Source organism: Passer montanus, unplaced genomic scaffold, assembly GCF_014805655.1.
Source record: "Passer montanus isolate IOZ18808 unplaced genomic scaffold, ASM1480565v1 scaffold146, whole genome shotgun sequence".
NCBI classification, from domain to species: Eukaryota; Metazoa; Chordata; class Aves; order Passeriformes; family Passeridae; genus Passer; species Passer montanus.
In genome coordinates, this window is record NW_024361607.1 from 583090 (window position 1) to 601078 (window position 17989).

The following is a 17989-nucleotide window of genomic DNA, read 5'->3' on the forward strand; positions in this document are numbered from 1 at the left end:
ACAACATAGGTAGATCTGAGGTGAATGGGTGAATGGAACATTTCAGGTTGATACAAAACAAAAGCCTCACTGAAAAACCTACAGAAAGAGAAGGACCTGCTCTTTTCTGGCAGTAATAGATGCTTGGCTGTGAAACTGAAAAATGAATTATTTCCACCTTGTACTTTGCGGCACATTAAATCGAAATTATACAAGGAACCCAGATATGCAGAAGACTTAAGCGTGTGCTTAACTTTGTGCTCATGAGTGGTGACATTAAAGTCAATGGGCTATTTTTCACATGATTGAAGTTAAATGCTTCCCTGAGCCTGCAGCTTTTGTACAACAAATACCTGTTCTGGAGAAGTCCAGGGAAAATGCAGAGCAGATACCTTCAGCTAGATGTTTTTCAAGAGGATTAAAAGTGAGGGTCAGTCTTGTGCCTTGTGAGCTCTACAAGGGGAAGATTGTCTAACTGGGTGGCTTGGAGGCAGTACAAATCTTCCACGGGATTAGATATTTAGTGTTAACTGGCATTTGTGGTGCTTCCACACATTTCAGCAGGATACAAAGAAAGTTTTATGTGGCAGTGTCCATAGGCAGAAAGTATGTCATCTTTCAACAGCAGAATGGTTTTTATTGTCAGGACACCTTTGTGGAGGTATGAGTTAGGCAGACAGAAGAAGGGCCATGCCACTTCCAATCCTCTTGTGATAAATCACAACCTTTTCCAAAATGCATAAATATGATACACCTTACTTGACAAAAAAACTTCCCCAAAATAAAGAGGTTCTTGTATCTGAAGACCTTATGTCATAGGGTAGAGTTGAATTTCTTTCCACAGTGCTTTCCTAGGGGTACATCTCCCTGTAAATGAGTCGAACTGTGCCTTTTGCTTAAATATGACCTTTATCAATAACAGTGGTATCAGCTGTAGTGCTTAATAAAAGAAACACTCTGAACACACTGGTTTGTAGTGAAGTGTAACAAACTCAGAGCTCTGATAGTCTGAAATATTATGGCTTAAAATCTGACTATTTCTCTGTATGTCCTTGTAAATCATCAGGTGCTATAGTAAGAAGTATTTAAAAATATTATATAGTGTAGCTATATATTATGTGTAAACACACATAATGCATGTGTAGTATGTGTAATTATATATTATGCTAAAAGTTTCTTATTAATAAATAACTATTAAATAGCTACAGCTGATCATATGTTTGTAATAGATTTTTCTGATTTGTGACTTACATTTATTGTATACATAAATATAATCTTAGATTTTTTTACAGTTGCAGATGGGTGTGTTTACCATAGATTTAGACATTCTGCAGTCTTTGTATTGAGATAATTTTTATGCTTTCTGAGATCTTTGGAACAAACTCCTGTGCCTGTGTGCTAAAATGTGATTTAGTAGATTTTACGACTATAAATTTTTTAAGTCAGTGGGTCTTCAAACATGTTTTGTTTTCCCCCTGCTTCAGTCCTAGTTTCTTTGTCATTCTCTCTCTTTTTCTTCAGCTCAGCACTGTACAGTGCAGAGCAACAAGGAGGCTGCAATGTGCTTTAGCCTTCACTTGGTCTCTCAGGATTCTCTCTTTTTCTGTTCATCTGTAGGGACTTCCCTGGTATCAAAAATGACTGGGGGTTGAAGGGATCAAGAGCAGCCCTGCTGAGAAGGACTTGGGAGTGCAGGTGGACAAGAGGCTGGACATGACCCAGCAAAGTGCACTCAGCCCAGAAAGCCAGTTGTATCCTGGCCTGCATCCAAAGGAATGTGGGCAGAAGGATGAAGGAGGGGATTCTGCCCCTTTGCTCTGCTCTGCTGAGACCCCACCTGCAGTGCTGCATCCAGCCCTGGGGTGTTGTCTTCTGAACAAAAAGAACATGGACCTGCTAGAGTGAGTCTAGGGGAGGCCACCAAAATTATTAAAGGGAAGGAGTGCATCTCCTTTCAAGGAAAGGCTGAGAGAATTGGGATAGTCCAGCCTGATAAAGGGAAGGCTTTAGGGTGACCTAATTGTGCCCTTCCAGTACCTGAAGGGAACATACCAGAAAGACGGAGAGAGACTTTTTAACAAGAGCATGTCATGACAGGATAAGGGGTAAAGGCATCAATTTACTATGGTGGTGGTGGTGGTGATGCAGTAGAAGTAGTGCCCAGAGAAGTTGTAGGTGCCTCATCCCTGGAACTGTTCAAGCCAGGTTGGATGGGGCTCCGGGCAACTGGTCTAGTGAAAGGTGTCCCTGCCCATGGCATGAGGATTTGCATTAGATTATCTTTAAAGTCCCTTCCATCCCATTCTATTATTTAATGACAGTAAAAACCTCTAATGGGACTAATCAGGATTTTTGACAGTTAAAATGCAGTTTAGTTGGGAACTTAAGCAGCTAAGATGCAAGGGGAGGGGATACTCAGAGTCAGACTGTAGGCTTAGTTCATCCTTGCTGGAAAGGAAGAAATGCAACCCCCTGGGCTTTGTTGGAGGTACAGATGAGAGTTGCAGGATGAGGGACTTTGGTGATGGAGCTGTGGCATAGTCCTTAGCTTGCAGCTTTTGGATTCCCCCTCCACAGCACCCTGGCCTTTCCCAGGCCTTGGTCACCACTGACCCTTTCTTTTCATCTTCCCTTTCACCAGCTCTTGGAGCTATATCCCTTTGGAGGTAGTGGTTAAATTTGGTTGCTTCTGTGCTAATTGCTTGGCAGTCTGGAAAAAGCTGTCTTTGGAGAATTACGTAAGAGGGAGAGTGAGAGAGGGAAGCAAAGGATTGTCCTGCTTCTCACATCAGTATAAGTCAGGGGAGAGGAAAACAATGAATATTTTTATTTATTATTTATATGGTGCCATAAATGTACTTGGCACTTTGCAGTCAAATAAAACACAATGGCCCTGCCACCAAAATTTGGCAGCCTGAGAGATGAGAGCTGGCCTCCTTCAGCTGAATGATCAGGGCTGAATTACTGGTGGGGAAGGAATGGGAGTATGAGGTCTACAGGATCTAAAAAAAAAAAAAAAAAAAAAAAATACAATAGCTGTATCCCCAGACTTTCATTCCTGGTGCCTAGTGACCGTGACATTTGGAGTTATATGCACATACAGATGCTTGATAAACATTTGGCAGGTTATATCTTTCCAGGCATTTTTACTTCACTGCATGCTTTACTTTAGTTTACTGCCCTGCTTCTCCCAGGCCTTTGGCTGCTCAAGGTCAAACTTCCCCCTAAATCTTGGTGGCCCAGTAGACTTGTTTACTTCAGGTGTAATTCAGTACCCCAGGACTCACATGGGAGTGATATGGCTTTCATTTCTCTCTCTTTCACTTGCAGGTAGGAGGCAGTTTCCATCAGAAGGTTAAAGGAAGGTATTATCTCCCAGCTCTGGGAAGGTGCTGCCCTGTCTGAAGTGCCCTACTTTTTTGCTTTGCATTTCTGCCCTACAGATGTGCTTAAGAAATTGCACTAATGTAATTACTAAGCTTTTAAAATTGCTTGGATGAAAGTTATGGCCCCTGTGAAATCTTTTGGAGGTTTTCCAGGCTTGTGCAGGGTTTCACCCTGCCGTCCAGTGGATAGTACCCACGTAATAGTAGGTTGGCTACTGTTAGTATTCAGAAGACAGGAAGATCTGACCTTCCTTTGTTAATGAAAATGGGTGAAAAATGGAATTGCTTCCCCACCAAACTACATCCTCTGAATTTCTCAGAGTGTTTCATAATTTGTTAACCAGCTGTCTCATGTGCAAACAAAGCAGATTTCAAATTCCTCTGTACTTAGCTGTCACCTCTCCTCTCAAGGTCTTTTTAATCAGTTAATTTTCTCCCTCTGAATGAGCATCTACACTCCTAATGATATTAACATGAGTGTAGTAAGTGGCATCTTTCTGCCTCACGAATTTCTCTTTAGTGTTTGCCTGGGATTATTCAGTAGATATCCTTTGTCCCATTGTGTTTAGCTTCCAAGGAAGCTGACCTTCAAGAATCAAATACATGGCTGGATAAACAGATGATTTGATGCTGGATAAACAGATGATCTCCATCCTCTGCATGCATGCAACCAAAGTTAAGTGTACTGTAGCTATGATTTCATGGTGCCCTTCATTGCAGCAGATATGACTGTGGTGTTCTGATATATACATACTAACACTTTAGCTGTGCAGGCAGCTTTTGGCTCTGATTGGTAAAGCTCGGTGATTCCACTACAGATTTCTGGTCAAGCTTGAGGGACACCTAACAGTGACTTGAAGCCTATACACTGCCAAATGTGCCCTGAGGAATATTTAAGTCTTTAATATTACATGTTGGGTGGAGAAACTGCACAGAGCCTGTGTAATGTTCACACACTTGTCCCCCCAGAAGACTCCTGGTGTGCTGGTGGTGGGTGGGCTGTGTCTGTGTGTGGTGGTGGGATCCTGCAGTGGCCCCTCAGACCTGGGTCAGCATGAAGGCAGTGTGGTGGCACAGTGTGGTGGCAGCAGGCACCAGTAGGTGTGTTCATGGAGCATGTGGGATCCCCGACATGCTGTCTGTTGGGGGTGGCACTGCCCTGCCCAGGGTGCAGAAGTGGCACAGAGCAGGTCTGCACATAGCAATCCAGCTTGCAAAGAGGCTGCACAGTCCTGCTGTGTGCACTGCTCTGGCAATAACCGAATGCGATGGAGCCTTCTTCCACCAATTGGATCTCTGCTTTCATCTCAGTTATTTTGCAAGGACAACTATTTTTAAAGTTGCTATATTTGAACTCTTTTCTTTTGCTTTCACCTGCCCCCCCCCTCACCTCTGCATTGTCACCAGGTTGCTCTGTTCCCTTTCCTGACCTGCACGTATCCATATTTCACCAACAGACATTCACAGATACTTTTCTTTCTTGTTTGTGGGTCCGACCCACACTACATCTTCCTTTAAAAGGAACTTTAATAGAATTCTTTACCAACTTCACTGCAGTCAGCTGCACTAACTGATAACTCCTTTCTTGGACTTATCTAGAGCAATTCATGGGTGAAAGCGCTATGCAAAGCAAGACAGAGAATATGAAACATCACTGGGTACTGAATAATAAGATAAACCACAAAGTCAAAGTCTGAGGGAGGACAGGGTAATTTTATGCCCTCCCAAAATCGACATATTTGATTTGTTGCTGTTTGGTCCCCTTTTTTTTAGCTTCCTTTTTTTGTTTGTTTATAAATCAAGACATGTTGTTTGACTAGTGAAGACAAGAAACTAGTGTTTCACGAAGAGTTGATGTGGCAACTGGATTCAGAGCTGTGAGGAGTCCCAGCCACTGCTGAGGAGACAGAGAATGTTATTGTGACGGAATGCAGGAGGGAACTAAAAAGAGCTAGGGTAAAAGGATGATCTGAAAACTCATAGTCACTTAGAAATGGCTGAGAGTTCCACCTTGGAAATAAAAAGTGTCTGTAATGTCAAAACTACATGACTGTGCAGAGGGGAAAGGAATGCTTTAGGAATGAATCTGGAGAAGTACCTTTACAAGGGAGTCATTAATAATAGAGAATAAGCAGCACAGTCACTTTAGTCTGCACTCCTCACAGACTTGTACCAGTGCTAAGATTTAGGTTTGCAGTATGATTTTCTGCCTAATGCTGTTGGGCTGGCACAGCTGGCACACTCCTAGCTGGGATGCAATTTTGTCAGTTTTACAGTGCCTACAACCCCATACAGTGCCTACAACCCCAAGCCACCAACAGCTGCAAATTCTGTGCTCGTAATCTGTAGAGCACCTCCTCTACCAGGACAGGTGACTTGGGGCATGGGTTTGTGGATGTGCCTATGTGCACAATCCAAGCTGCAGAAAGAAAAGGTTACAGTAAAGGCTCTGAAGACTGGTGCTGGCAGTGTTGATTGGCATTCCAGAAACAAACTGATCATTACCTGAATGCAGATCCGGACAGAGTTGCAGCTTTGAAGAACTTGGAAGCTGAAAATGAAAGACCGACAAAACACGATATAATACAGAGAGGCCCTGAGAAGATGAATAATAAGCATGAACTCTGACTAGCATTGTTTGTGTTGCCCTACTGCAAGCTTTTTTACTGCAATATTCTCTCAGCATCTTTGGATCTTGATCAGGTTGTTCTTGGTATGGTGGAGAGCATGTTTACCAACCAAAGGTAAGTCCAGGAAAGACCTACAGGATACAGTGAAAGGGCAACAGCAAAAATGGTTGCAGGTCCATATAATACAGCTTGCAAAGAAAGACTAAAGGAACTGGCTTCTTTAGCTGCAGTCAAAGAACATGGAGAAATGGCAGCACAGTGGTCTTCAGAAACATAAAACATACCTTCAGAGAAGAAGAAATTCTTTGGATTTTCTTACTCATGGACAAGATAACAGAAAATATTGCAGTTGTATTTGCAGTGGAAGACTTTAGTTCAGATACTTGGAAGAACGTTCCAGTAGTAAAGCTCTGGGCATTGTCCAGGGAATGGAAGAGTCTCCAGCACCAGCCATCTTCCACAGTGGTCTGGATTAAGAGCTGTCAGGAATGGTGATGTCCAGAAAAGACTCACCAGAGAGACAGAGGTGGAAGAGACATCTTCTCAGGGTCAAATCCAGGTTTGGGAGTCTGTGGCATTGTTTGTGGTGCAGCTTGGGGACAAAAATTATATATTTTGGGGATAAGAAAAAAAAGCCTTTTCTCTTTGAGACTCGTCCATTAGCTGTGAAGGAATTAATTCCCTAGCTGAAACAGAGGACATAGAAGGCAACTATGGCAAGACATGCTGCTGTGGACATGTGTAACCTGTCAGGACTTAAGTACAGGCATAGAGCTACCTCAGAGTTAGACCTGAAAACCACTGACCCACGCTTCAATTTTTAAGGTTCTGTCTTTGCAAACAGCCTGGTTGAATTTTCAGGCAATGAAGAAAGGGGCAAGCTGACTGCAGTGACATACAGCCAAACCAGAACAAGAGGAGACAATCGAGGATGTTTGGGCAATGCAAAGAGGTTGTACATTAGGGGGGTGGTGGGCACTTCGGGCTTGTTACTACCCATAGTGGTTGGCTCCCTCTACTTTTGGTGGGAGATGCCTTGAGAGCTGAATGGCCCAGTGGCTGGATTCGTTTGGGTTGATGTAGATATCTAGAGCTATTTTAGGTGTACTGGAGTGTCCAAACTACCCTCAGGTGGTGGGCAAATTTGACACAGGGACTATGACAGACCTGTTCCCGGGGTGAAATTCCCTAGGCATTTCAGCTTGGCATTTACTTTTGGGTAAATGAAGTGAGCTCAAAGTATCTAACATGGGCTTAAGCTCTTTCTGACTTGCAGCTAGCAGAGGAGCTGAATTTGTGGCTCTCAGTTTGATGGGTCAGAGCTGTGGAGCTTCCTGTGGTAGAAAACCTCAACTGGTCATCAGGGCCTTACAAAGTGTAAGGATCCCTCCCAGAGAAGCTGTATAAGCTTATACACCCACGCACCCACCCTTGCACCAAGTTCTGCCAGCTCATTATGTTATTCAGCAGTGGATTGATTTGGGGTTTTTTTCAGCAGTGTCAAAGTAGATTGGCTGATAAAAAAGAGACTTTTTGTTGCAAGAGCTTGCTGAGTTTGGGAAACTGCTTTCAGTGCTATTGGCAAACACTTTACAGTGTAAACAGGGCCTACATGAGGCAGATAAATAACTGCAGATGTGCTTTTCTGTAGGATCCATTCGGTGATAGACAATATATTGAAAAAAAAATTCTCATCAAATTAATTGTCACCAATTAGACATAACCCCTTCCCCTCATCTCTAAATCCCCTCCATTTGCTGCTGCATGAATGGGAAGAGCTCCTATCACCTGTTTCATTATGCAGATTGATATCCGAACATCTGAGAACAATGCTGCTTTCTGCACGGCATGGCTCCAAATTGCTAATGAAACAGCTCTGCCAGCCGAGTCACTTAAACCCGCTTTCACTGCCGCTCTCGACAGCTCTCATGGAGAGATGTGGAGGGGAGTGGCAAAGCAGCTCTCCCCCCTGAATGTGCTAACAGCTTCCAGCCTGTGTGTTTATTGCTCTCCAGAGGAGGAAGATTTCTGCTCTCTGACTCGGAGAGGTTACTTTTGCAAAGCCGAGGTCTGCTTTGCACTTAATGCTGCTTGATTTCAGTTTGTGGAGTGAGGGGTTGAAGAGGCAGGCAGCCACTGGGCTTTAAACGTAGATGTCTCATGTCCCAGAGCTACTGCAGCCCTTCAGGCATCCTCGGTGCCTGCTTTCCACCCCCATCTCTAGCCTCCACCTTCACAACTGATGTGAAGCAAGTGGGACTTCTTTCATGGGTGAGAGGATGTGCACATCGCCTTGGGTACATAATAGGGGAGCAACTCACAACAGAGGTTCCACAGTGAATGAGTAGGAGGATGCAAGTGGGGTACGTCTCTGTCTGGGGCTCTTTGGGTACAGGACTGCAGCTGAGCTCTGCTGGTTCCCTCGCAGGCAGTCACCCTTTGAGGTAGGTAGAGCTGGGCAGCAGGACAGGTCTAACGTGGGGCTCCTACAAATATAGAGCTGCTGCAGGCAAGTATAATGTGGGGCTCCTACAAGTGTGGACCCTGTACAGCTGGATTTTCTCAGCAGCTAATGTAATTGCTTATCTTCCCTTCCCCTATTACCACTGCATTTTTTGCCAGAACCTCACAAGACTCCTCTTCACAGATGCCTGGAGTGGAGTTGTTGTGACTTAAAGCCCTGACAGGAGACATTTTTGCATTAAATAATGGGACAGTTCTCTAATTAATCTGCATTCTGACCCTTTCTGTCCATATCTGCAGTTAATTCCTTTGTCAGTGTTCACTGCGGCATTGAGATTACCTCTGCACAGGCTTCCTCCATGTGATGGCCCCTGCATTGTGCATCAGCTCCTCCCTCATGTCTCAGACTCCCTATAGACCCATCTGCCCAAGAGCCCTGCTTCCCTGGGGATGATACATATGATCCAGGCTCACGGTCCCAGCCCCTGGGAGAAATCAAGCAAGTGGCTTTCCTTACTGAACTCTTTGACAATCTGTCAATTAACTTTCCTCCTCACAGATCGTCTCCAGCTCCTCCACACATTCCTCTACAATGTTGGCAGAAGAGGACACGCTCCTTCCCCATCTATCCCATGAGCTTTCTGGGAAGGGTCACATGTCTTCTTGTTCCCTCAGGATGAGCTGTGTGGGACAGAAGTCAATTCAGAATGATGCAATATTTTTTACTCTGGAGATCCCTTCATCCCTGGACTGGGCTGTGCCCACTTACTGCTAAGAAACACACATGGGGATCTTTGAACTGCTATCTCCCATCAGAAAACTGCATGCGTGTACTGCTATTACTTCTCAAATGTGGAGAAGTAGCTGCTTATCTCTGGCCATATTGACTGTGGAGTCAACCAGACATTGGTTACTTTCAGCTTTGTAAACATTAAGCTAAGTTAGCTGGGGATCTGTGTTCCTCTTAGGCACTCAAGCTAGAATTGTCTGGTGTGGGCCCCATATGAATCCTTTCATATCATTTCCTGTCCTGCTGTTCACCAAGCTATTGCTGAAGTGTGTATGCATGTCGGTGTGGGGAGAGTAATTTGCATTTGAAGATCTGTTCTTACTAAGGAATCAGCAGACAATAAGAATTGGTGAGTGAATGAGTAGTATGTGAATTTGTAGAAGTCATCAACCTGACCTCTTTCTCTAGAAATGTGCTTTTCCTGTTGCCAGAAACAGTAATTTCTTACAAGAGAAATGTTTCCATTTATTTATTGATTGCCCAGGAGATTAAAAATTAAATCTAAAGCCTTTCACCTGTGGCTGCTATTATGGGCTCTGGAACAGCATGGGGACAAAAGATAGTTCAGAGTTGAGATTATTTCCCTTATCACAGGGAAATGCCTGCCTTTGTAATCCTTCTTACTCCAGTTTGTAGGCATCATGATGGAAACAGACAAAAATAGAGATCATGTCATTGGGAATGGAGGGTGGAAGTATAAAATGAACATGCCAAAACTCAGTCTCACAAATGTTGGTCAGGCCTGCCTGATGCTTCTCCTGTTGGCTGTACTCTGTCAGAGGGCTCTGTGGGAATGGGAATTTTCTGTATGCCTTTAAGGTGGGGTTCTGCAGCCTCTGGGAAAGCGAGTTGCCCATGCTGCAGTCTCCTGGTTTAACGTGTCAGGGGAGAGACTGTGTTTCTTTGTGTCTGGCATGGCAGTGCCCTCCTTGTGATGGGTCCCCTAGGCTGCTGCTTTAATCAGCTTAGTAAAAAAGAATAATTTTAGCATGCTGAGGTGATTTTCCTCCCATCAAAGTTTGCTTTCATTACAGTCTTTGATAGCTGTGAGTTTGTCTTCCTCCCTAGAGGGTGTGACAGAGTTCTAAGAGACACCTTAATGTCTGTTTTATGCTATGTGAAACTTCTGTTTTGTTGGTGATGCACTAACCTGAGTTCAGAAAAACAGCCCCCATGGTTTTTTTTTGGCTTAAAGCAGTAGGATGCTTGTTCTCTCTCACACATTCACATGCACATACAGGTTAGCCCATCTTGCCATCCAAACTGGAGAGATGAGTTGGCTGGTACACAGAAACAGGTGAACAGTGTGCTCAGTTATCCACAGACCCAGCTTCTAGCTGTCCTCACAGCTGAGATGTGAGCGAGATACACTGCTGTAGGGGCTCTGGCCTCCTCAGTTGAGCTGACCATGTTCCAAAATGGCTTTAAGTAGAGCTCAAGAACAAGGCTCACCTGCATGTGTTTTAAGCTAGAACTATCTGTAGACTGCAGCCCTGTAGAAGGTGGCAGTGCATGGCTGCACATATTCATGTACCAGGTGCACTCCTGCTGTTAAATGGTTTTGGTTTAACCATTAGCCTATTGTCAGCATGCTTCTCAGGCTCATGGAAATACACAGTCACAGCTGGGAGTCAAGAAATAACACCAGGCAAGCTACTGCTTGATATATCCAGAGAGAAGGAGGCTTCCTTCCATTTAACCTATCTCTGCACCCTTTTCTTTACTGCTTATTCAGTTCCTGGTTTATAGTTCTGTGCTCCTTCTCATCTGCTGGTTCTAGGGGTTTTAAGCAGCCTTGATAATTGACAATCTAAATTTTACTCCTCATAAAATCCCAGGGAGCATTGATTATGACTTGCGTTAAGCAAGTGGCATATAAAATCTCACAGGCTTGCAGCCTTGGGGGAATGATATGATGAATGTATTTCTTGTGAGCAGCAAAAGCTTTGGAGTGTTCTGCCAGCTCTGTTCTGGGCATCAAATGTTACTAGTAACTTGCAGCCGCTAACAGCATTTTATTTGGGACGTTTGCCCAAAACTTTGAAAGCTAATAATTTGTTCAGTGAAGTGGGTGTGAGGTGTGCTGAGAGGCATCTCTGCTCATTAATTACTTTTCTACCTCTGTCAGGACCAGGAAGTGTAAAGGCATCCACAGAGCTGAAAAAGATACTTCTTAGGAACTAAATGACAGTTTGTGGGTAAAAAGCACATCACATAGACTTTATTGGAAACCGTTTCTTGACTGTGTTCCAGGCCACTGTTAGATTTTCCCTTCCCTTTTTCCTTTTATCTAACCTCCTGTTTAATCTCTGATCACTGACTATTTCATGCACTTAATCCAGAGTAGAGAAAAAGAACAAATTGCTCAGATTTACTTCTTGTTTCTTAGGCATTAATAGGAGAAATTCATGATTGACAATAAAATATAATATCTTCTCAATCATGTGTTCTATATCATAGTAAAATAAAATTGGATCAACCTTCCGATGTTCTCCCACTCAGATGACTGCTTCAATCTGAAAAACTGTAAGAAATATTCCTTTTTCTGTCTCTCCAGTTCCAGAAACCAAATGACTTCTCACCCCCTTTCCGCTTCGGGACAGTTCCCAACGGCAGCACGGAAAGGAACATCCGCAACAACTACCCTGAAATGCACAGCTACATGGTGAAGTTCAATCAGAGGGGGGTGGACGATGCGCTGTTCTCCCTGAAGACTGGGTGAGGCTTTCTTACATGCTTGCTCACCACAGAAACCTGACTTTTTGCATGCTTGTCTGGAAAATTTACGTTCTAGGGTTTGAAAAATGAGCCTCTATTATCATTCCATGGTTAAAAGTATAGCCAGACCACACATAGCACAGGAGAGTGACTCTGTGGCTCTTTTGCCAGGTTTTTCTATTGACATCTGTATAAAAGTTTCTGGTTTTGCTGTGTTTATAAGAATTTAAAAACAAAGCAAAATAAACAAAAAAAGAGGATCTACTGTATCCCTCTGTACATAATCCATGTGTGTATTGGTCCCAAAGACCTTGCTGCATCAAGATGTTTCATGCTGATGGGTTTTTATGAACACAGAAGAAAATCTCACAGGTCTCTGTGGACAAAGTTTTTTTCAGAGCATTTATATTGTCATCTGGAAATTCCTTTGTTTTCCCTCCTTCTGTGTATAAAAGATTATGTTAATCAGGAAGCTGTCAGACTAATCCCACCCCAGTGTATCACCAGCTAATACAATATAATGGAAGGTAGGTTTGAAGCAAATAGTTTGGATGTAGCCTACTCTCTGGAATATTTTAGTATCAAGGGCTAAACAAAACATTATTTGAATAATATGGAAGTATAAAAAAATGTAAGTATTTCCTTGGGTAATTTTGGAGACATGGGAAAAATCGTTAGGAAAAAGCATGCTTGAATAGCTCATCCTATTTTAATAACAGTGAGTCTGCAAAGGACCTAACTCAAAATGACATTTTGCAAGCCTTTGTCCTTTGTAATTAAAGACCTGCTCTCAGAACTGACCATTTTGGTTGTCAGAGCCCAGCCACAGTGAACAAAAAGCATTTTTGCTTACACTCATGTTGCAGTCTTATGAGAAAGTTCATTTCAAAGCACAAATTAAGATGTTTAGCCAATTTAATTACTAGATTGACTGAATAGTCTTAAACCTGTTTGCCAGGTTCAGAGGCCTGCAGCCCATTACAAATGGCTGTACCATAGCTGGATGTCATCCTGGGAAGGTACATTTGCCAAGATAGTCATCATTCAGGAAATAAATATGCACTGTCCTGGAAATATATGGATGAGATAGAGGTCATCACTTGTGATAGATGTCATCCTGGCTTCATATTCACCCTTGGACAGACTTCCTCACAGATAAACGCTTGAACTGAGATAATCACCATACTGTAAATATGTGTGCAGGAGGTGTATTGTAAAGATAGTGTGTGAGAGAGAATGTGCAGCTGGAAGACCTTAGGTCATTTATCAGAAGATGTTTCATTTCAGATCTAGTGGGAGGATTTAGTCATCAGCTGTCTTTGGGTTTGTGGAAGACGCAGCCTCCTGAGACTGTCCCCCATGTCCAATTTGTTGCAGTGTGAAAAGGCTCTCATCAGGCCACTGTGCTCTCTACATAGTCCATAATGGGGATTTCTCTGTGTTGAAACAGAATTTTTGTTGTGATTTTCAACTGAAAATTCTTTAACAAAGACCAATTCAACAGGGTAAACTATAAAGCTGCTCTCATGGCCAGTTGGCATTGGTAAAGATCTGGTAGCACTCTTCACAGTAACTAAGAGGTTAAACATAATGTCCTGACTGTATTTGATTTGAAAAAAAAATGAATTTTTCTCAGCTAAGTCATGCCAGCATTTGAATTGAAGAAAATATTTTCCTTACTTCAATCCCTACATTGCTATCTAATATTGATATATTTTATAAAGCATTTTAGATTCTTTCAAGATGAAAGTACAGAAATATAAGTTATTCTTAAGGATATAGATCCCCTTGACTTCCTCTTCATTCATCTTTATCTTGCAGTATGTGTGTATTCCAAATTTCCTTTAATATCAAAATGACGATTGATTAGCAGATAGAAAGAAATAAACTATCCTAATTTATAACCCAGATTCACCTGTAAGACAGCTTTAGGCTTAGATTTTTATTTAACTATGGTGAAGATGATGCCTGAAGGATGGGATACCATCCAGAGGGACCTGGACAGGCTCAAAGATGGGGCACATGGGAATCTCATGAAGCTTAACAAGGCCCAGTGCAAGGTGCTGCACCTGGGCTGGGGCAAACCCGGAATCAACACAAGCTGGAGATGAAGGGATCAAGAGCAGCCCTGCTGAGAAGGACTTGGGAGGGCAGGGGGATGAGAGGCGGGACATGACCCAGCAATGGCACAGCACAGAAAGCCAGTTGTATCCTGGGCTGCATCCAAAGGAGCATGGGCAGCAGGATGGAGGAGGGGATTCTGCCCCTTTGCTCTGCTCTGGTGAGACCCCACCTGCAGTGCTGCATCCAGCTCTGGGGTCCCCAGCACAGGAAGGACATGGACCTGGTGGAGTGAGTCCAGAGGAAGCCAACAAGATGATTAAAAGGACAGAGCACTTTTCCTACAAGGAAAGGCTGAGAGAATTGGGATTGTTCAGAAGAGAAGGCTTTAGGGTGACCTAATTGTGACTTTCCTGAAGGGAACCTACATGAGAGCTGGAAAGAAACTTTTTATTAATGCATGTTGTGACAGGACAAGGGGGAATTGTTTCAATCTGAAAGATTAGGTAATAGGGAAAAAAAAAATCTTTTGCATGATGGTGGTGAAGCACTTTACTGTGAGGTGATGAAGTTGTGGATGCCCCATCCCTAGGAGTGTTTGAGGCCAGGCTGGATAGGGCTCTGAGCATCCTTGTCTAGTGGAAGGTGTTCCTGCCCATGTCATGGGGGTTGGTACTAGATGGTCTTTAAGACCCTTTCCAAACCAAACCTTTCTATGATTCTACATAACATATTGCAGTCCATCTTAAAGAGGTTAATTTCTTCCTTACCTACCGAAAAACACCTTTGATTTCATGCAGATGTTATGTTTTCTGTACTATACCCTCTTGTTTCTTGCCTCTGCAGGAAGTTGGATGCTTTCATTTATGATGCAGCAGTGCTAAACTACATGGCTGGCAGAGATGAAGGCTGCAAGCTGGTGACAATTGGGAGTGGGAAAGTGTTTGCCTCCACTGGCTATGGCATTGCCATCCAAAAGGACTCAGGCTGGAAGCGCCAGGTTGATCTTGCGATTCTACAGCTTTTTGGAGACGGTAAGAGACAAGAAAAAAATGCGCTGGAATTTTCCTAAGAAATAGTGAGTTTTGTGTATAAGAAATGGAAGTTTCTGGCTCTGGTACTTCAGATGTGAGTTGAGAACATGGAATTATTAATGGGGCTTTTTTAGAGGCAACACGGCAAAAATGCGAGAATGTCACTTCTTTCTTGTTATTGATGCAGGGTAGCGGTATCATCAAAAGCCTTTAGTGCCAAAAGCACTAAAGTTTTCATAGAACAAGATCAGATATGTGTTTGAAAAATATCTTATGTGAAAAATAGCTTGTAAAAACAAGATTTCTGGTGTGAATTTTTCACTAGCTTTGAGGTTTTGCCATGACCAAACCCACTAATTATATTGGACTGTCTGTGGTTATTCCATACTTTATAGCTCTAGACAGGATCTATTTATGCAGAGTCGACTGAATTAAAGGAAAAATATTTCTGGATGAAAGAGCTAGATCAGATTTTCCAAAACCTAAAAAAACCCCAAAAACCCAAACCAAAATTTAAAAAACCAAGGAAGAGCTTGAGACTCAGAAGCATATTTTGGAATGAGTTTTTAATTAGAACATTATAGTTACATAGTTCACCTCTTAATTTACAGAGAAATTGCTAGATTAACAAAAACTGTTCATGGCAAAAGAAATTCCTTCTTAGCAAGTATTTTCCTGTCTTGCCTTTCCTTGTAATTTCACATTACATTTTCCTGTGTCCTTTTTTTTATGAATAAATAAAATTCATAGGTTATTTTATTTATAAGTATTCTTTTTCTCCCCTGAAATCTGAAAATAACATATGGTATTATAAATATGGAAAGAACATAACTTGGACATACTTCAGAAAATTGGCCACCTGACAGATAGATTGTTCTGCTTCTTAAAAAGCCTAGTATGTACTATTTCAGAGAAGGACATAAGTTCTCCACAAAGCTTCAAAAACTCTGTTATGGCACTACTTAAATGTACGAATTTTTTCCCCCTGCCACTGGACTGGAGATTGAAAATGTGAAAAACTAACTTTTCTAACAGCATGAAACAATTTGTCATCCTGCAAATTTAGTTTGTTCTGAATGTCTCAATATGTGTGTGCGTGTGAGTGTTTACCTCCCTCTCACCCCTCATGACAGCACCATAATGGTAGTAAGTGGTGTATGAAATTAGAATACAGAACATTTGCTCATAGCTGATATGAATTAGTAAAATTTTTGATTGGTCAAAGTCCTTGTGTTGAATTTGGACAAAATTGAAAGGAAGAAAAACAAGTAAAAATACTCAAATGTTTTTTGGAACATTACACTTGGTTTTAATGAGCTATGGATATGATGGAAACAAAAATTGATTGAAAACAATCAATGTTTTGATTCAGACTTAGAAACATACAATGTTTTCATCTAGAAGTGATTAATTTTTGTCTACCACTATCAGTCACTAATTTTTCCCTTCATTGAATTAATGAAAGTGGAAGTTTGTGACGCCAGATCCTCAGTCATGTGCTGGACAACTGTTTCAGGATCTCGGTGTAGACATCTCAGTGTAGACACAGCAGGTATCATAGCTGTGTCCTGTGGTACAGCTTGTTATGGCTAATATCAGACTTCAGAAAAATCCTGTTGACTTTCCTGTGACAAATGGCACTTGCCCCATCAGAAGGGCAGTCAGGATATTTTATTGGTGTTATAGATGTGGAAAAAGAACGTGGAGACAGGAAATTACGTTAGATCAGCTTCTTGCTTTCAGTCTGCCCCAGTTTGAGCTCTTCAGCTATTGCAGGATTATCTAACCTGTTTTCTTCCTCCTGTCTGTCGTTCTAGGGGAGATGGAGGAGCTGGAAGCTCTCTGGCTCACTGGCATTTGTCACAATGAGAAGAATGAGGTTATGAGCAGCCAGCTGGATATAGATAACATGGCAGGTGTCTTCTACATGTTGGGAGCAGCCATGGCTCTCAGTCTCATCACCTTCATCTGTGAGCATCTCTTCTACTGGCAATTCCGCCACTGCTTCATGGGTGTCTGCTCTGGCAAGCCTGGTGTGGTCTTCTCCATCAGCAGGGTGAGTGCCATTAACTGTCAGGGATGAACAGAGGCTTTCTTTAGACAGTCCTAGGTTCTGGAGATGGGAATATCCACCAAGACAGTCTAATACACAGGTGGCAGTCTGCACAGTGTCATCTTTGCACTGTTAATGTTGCAAAAACATGTTAGTTTTTTCTTTGGTCTCTGCTGGATTATGGTAAAGGAAATGGAAATTTCACATGGAGGTGAAAACACAGGACAAGACAAGTTAACTGTTACTGTTTGCTCCTCCAAAGTGAGTTGTGAGTTGTAATCAAGTAATGATGGATAGTATGACTAGAAATTCAGGAGTTTTACATTGTCCTCTAAATTACAGCTTTTCAGCTGACCTTTTGTTAACTAGAAGTGTGCTTTCATTGACAGTCAGAAGTCCTTAACTGAAAGGCATGCCCTGAACTATGCAGAAATCTTTTTACAGAGGATGACCACATAAACTTAGCAATTGCTTTATGCAAATCTGCCTTAGGGTACAGTATTTACATTTAAAACAGATTCTAGCCATTTCTGAGTCATCTTCCACTATTAGTGTTGCTAGCAGTATCCCATTTGGAGCTTTATTTTCCTTCTTTCAAGCCACTGGTTCTTTCTCCTGATCCATTCTGAAGTGAGGTCAAATCTTGGCATTTTTTAGCTTAGCATCTGATGTAGCAGAAGCTACTTTGATTGTACAAGGAGTATGTAATTGCTGCATAACATATTGAAGAGAAATGACAAAGCCTTTTGAATGCAAGGGCACAGCCTCTCTTCTATATTGTTAGTTTCTAATGTGGTTTAGTCTGGAGATGAGATGGGGCATTGTGTTTGGTGACCCTTAGCTAAGAATAGATTCTTTCATTCTGTGGTTATCTG

The 17989-nt window shown here is 42.3% G+C and overlaps 1 protein-coding gene across 3 annotated transcripts in view; it reads left to right on the forward strand.

Annotated features, from left to right (window-relative positions):
* Positions 1–17989, forward strand: part of GRIN2B (glutamate ionotropic receptor NMDA type subunit 2B) — a 213732-nt gene that overhangs the window by 182326 nt on the left and 13417 nt on the right. For all 3 annotated transcript variants that reach the window (XM_039700945.1, XM_039700946.1, XM_039700947.1), the window contains 3 exons: positions 11806–11966; positions 14874–15061; positions 16879–17117. In XM_039700945.1, coding sequence (XP_039556879.1) covers positions 11806–11966; positions 14874–15061; positions 16879–17117 — 588 coding nt within the window. The remainder of the gene's footprint in view (positions 1–11805; positions 11967–14873; positions 15062–16878; positions 17118–17989) is intronic.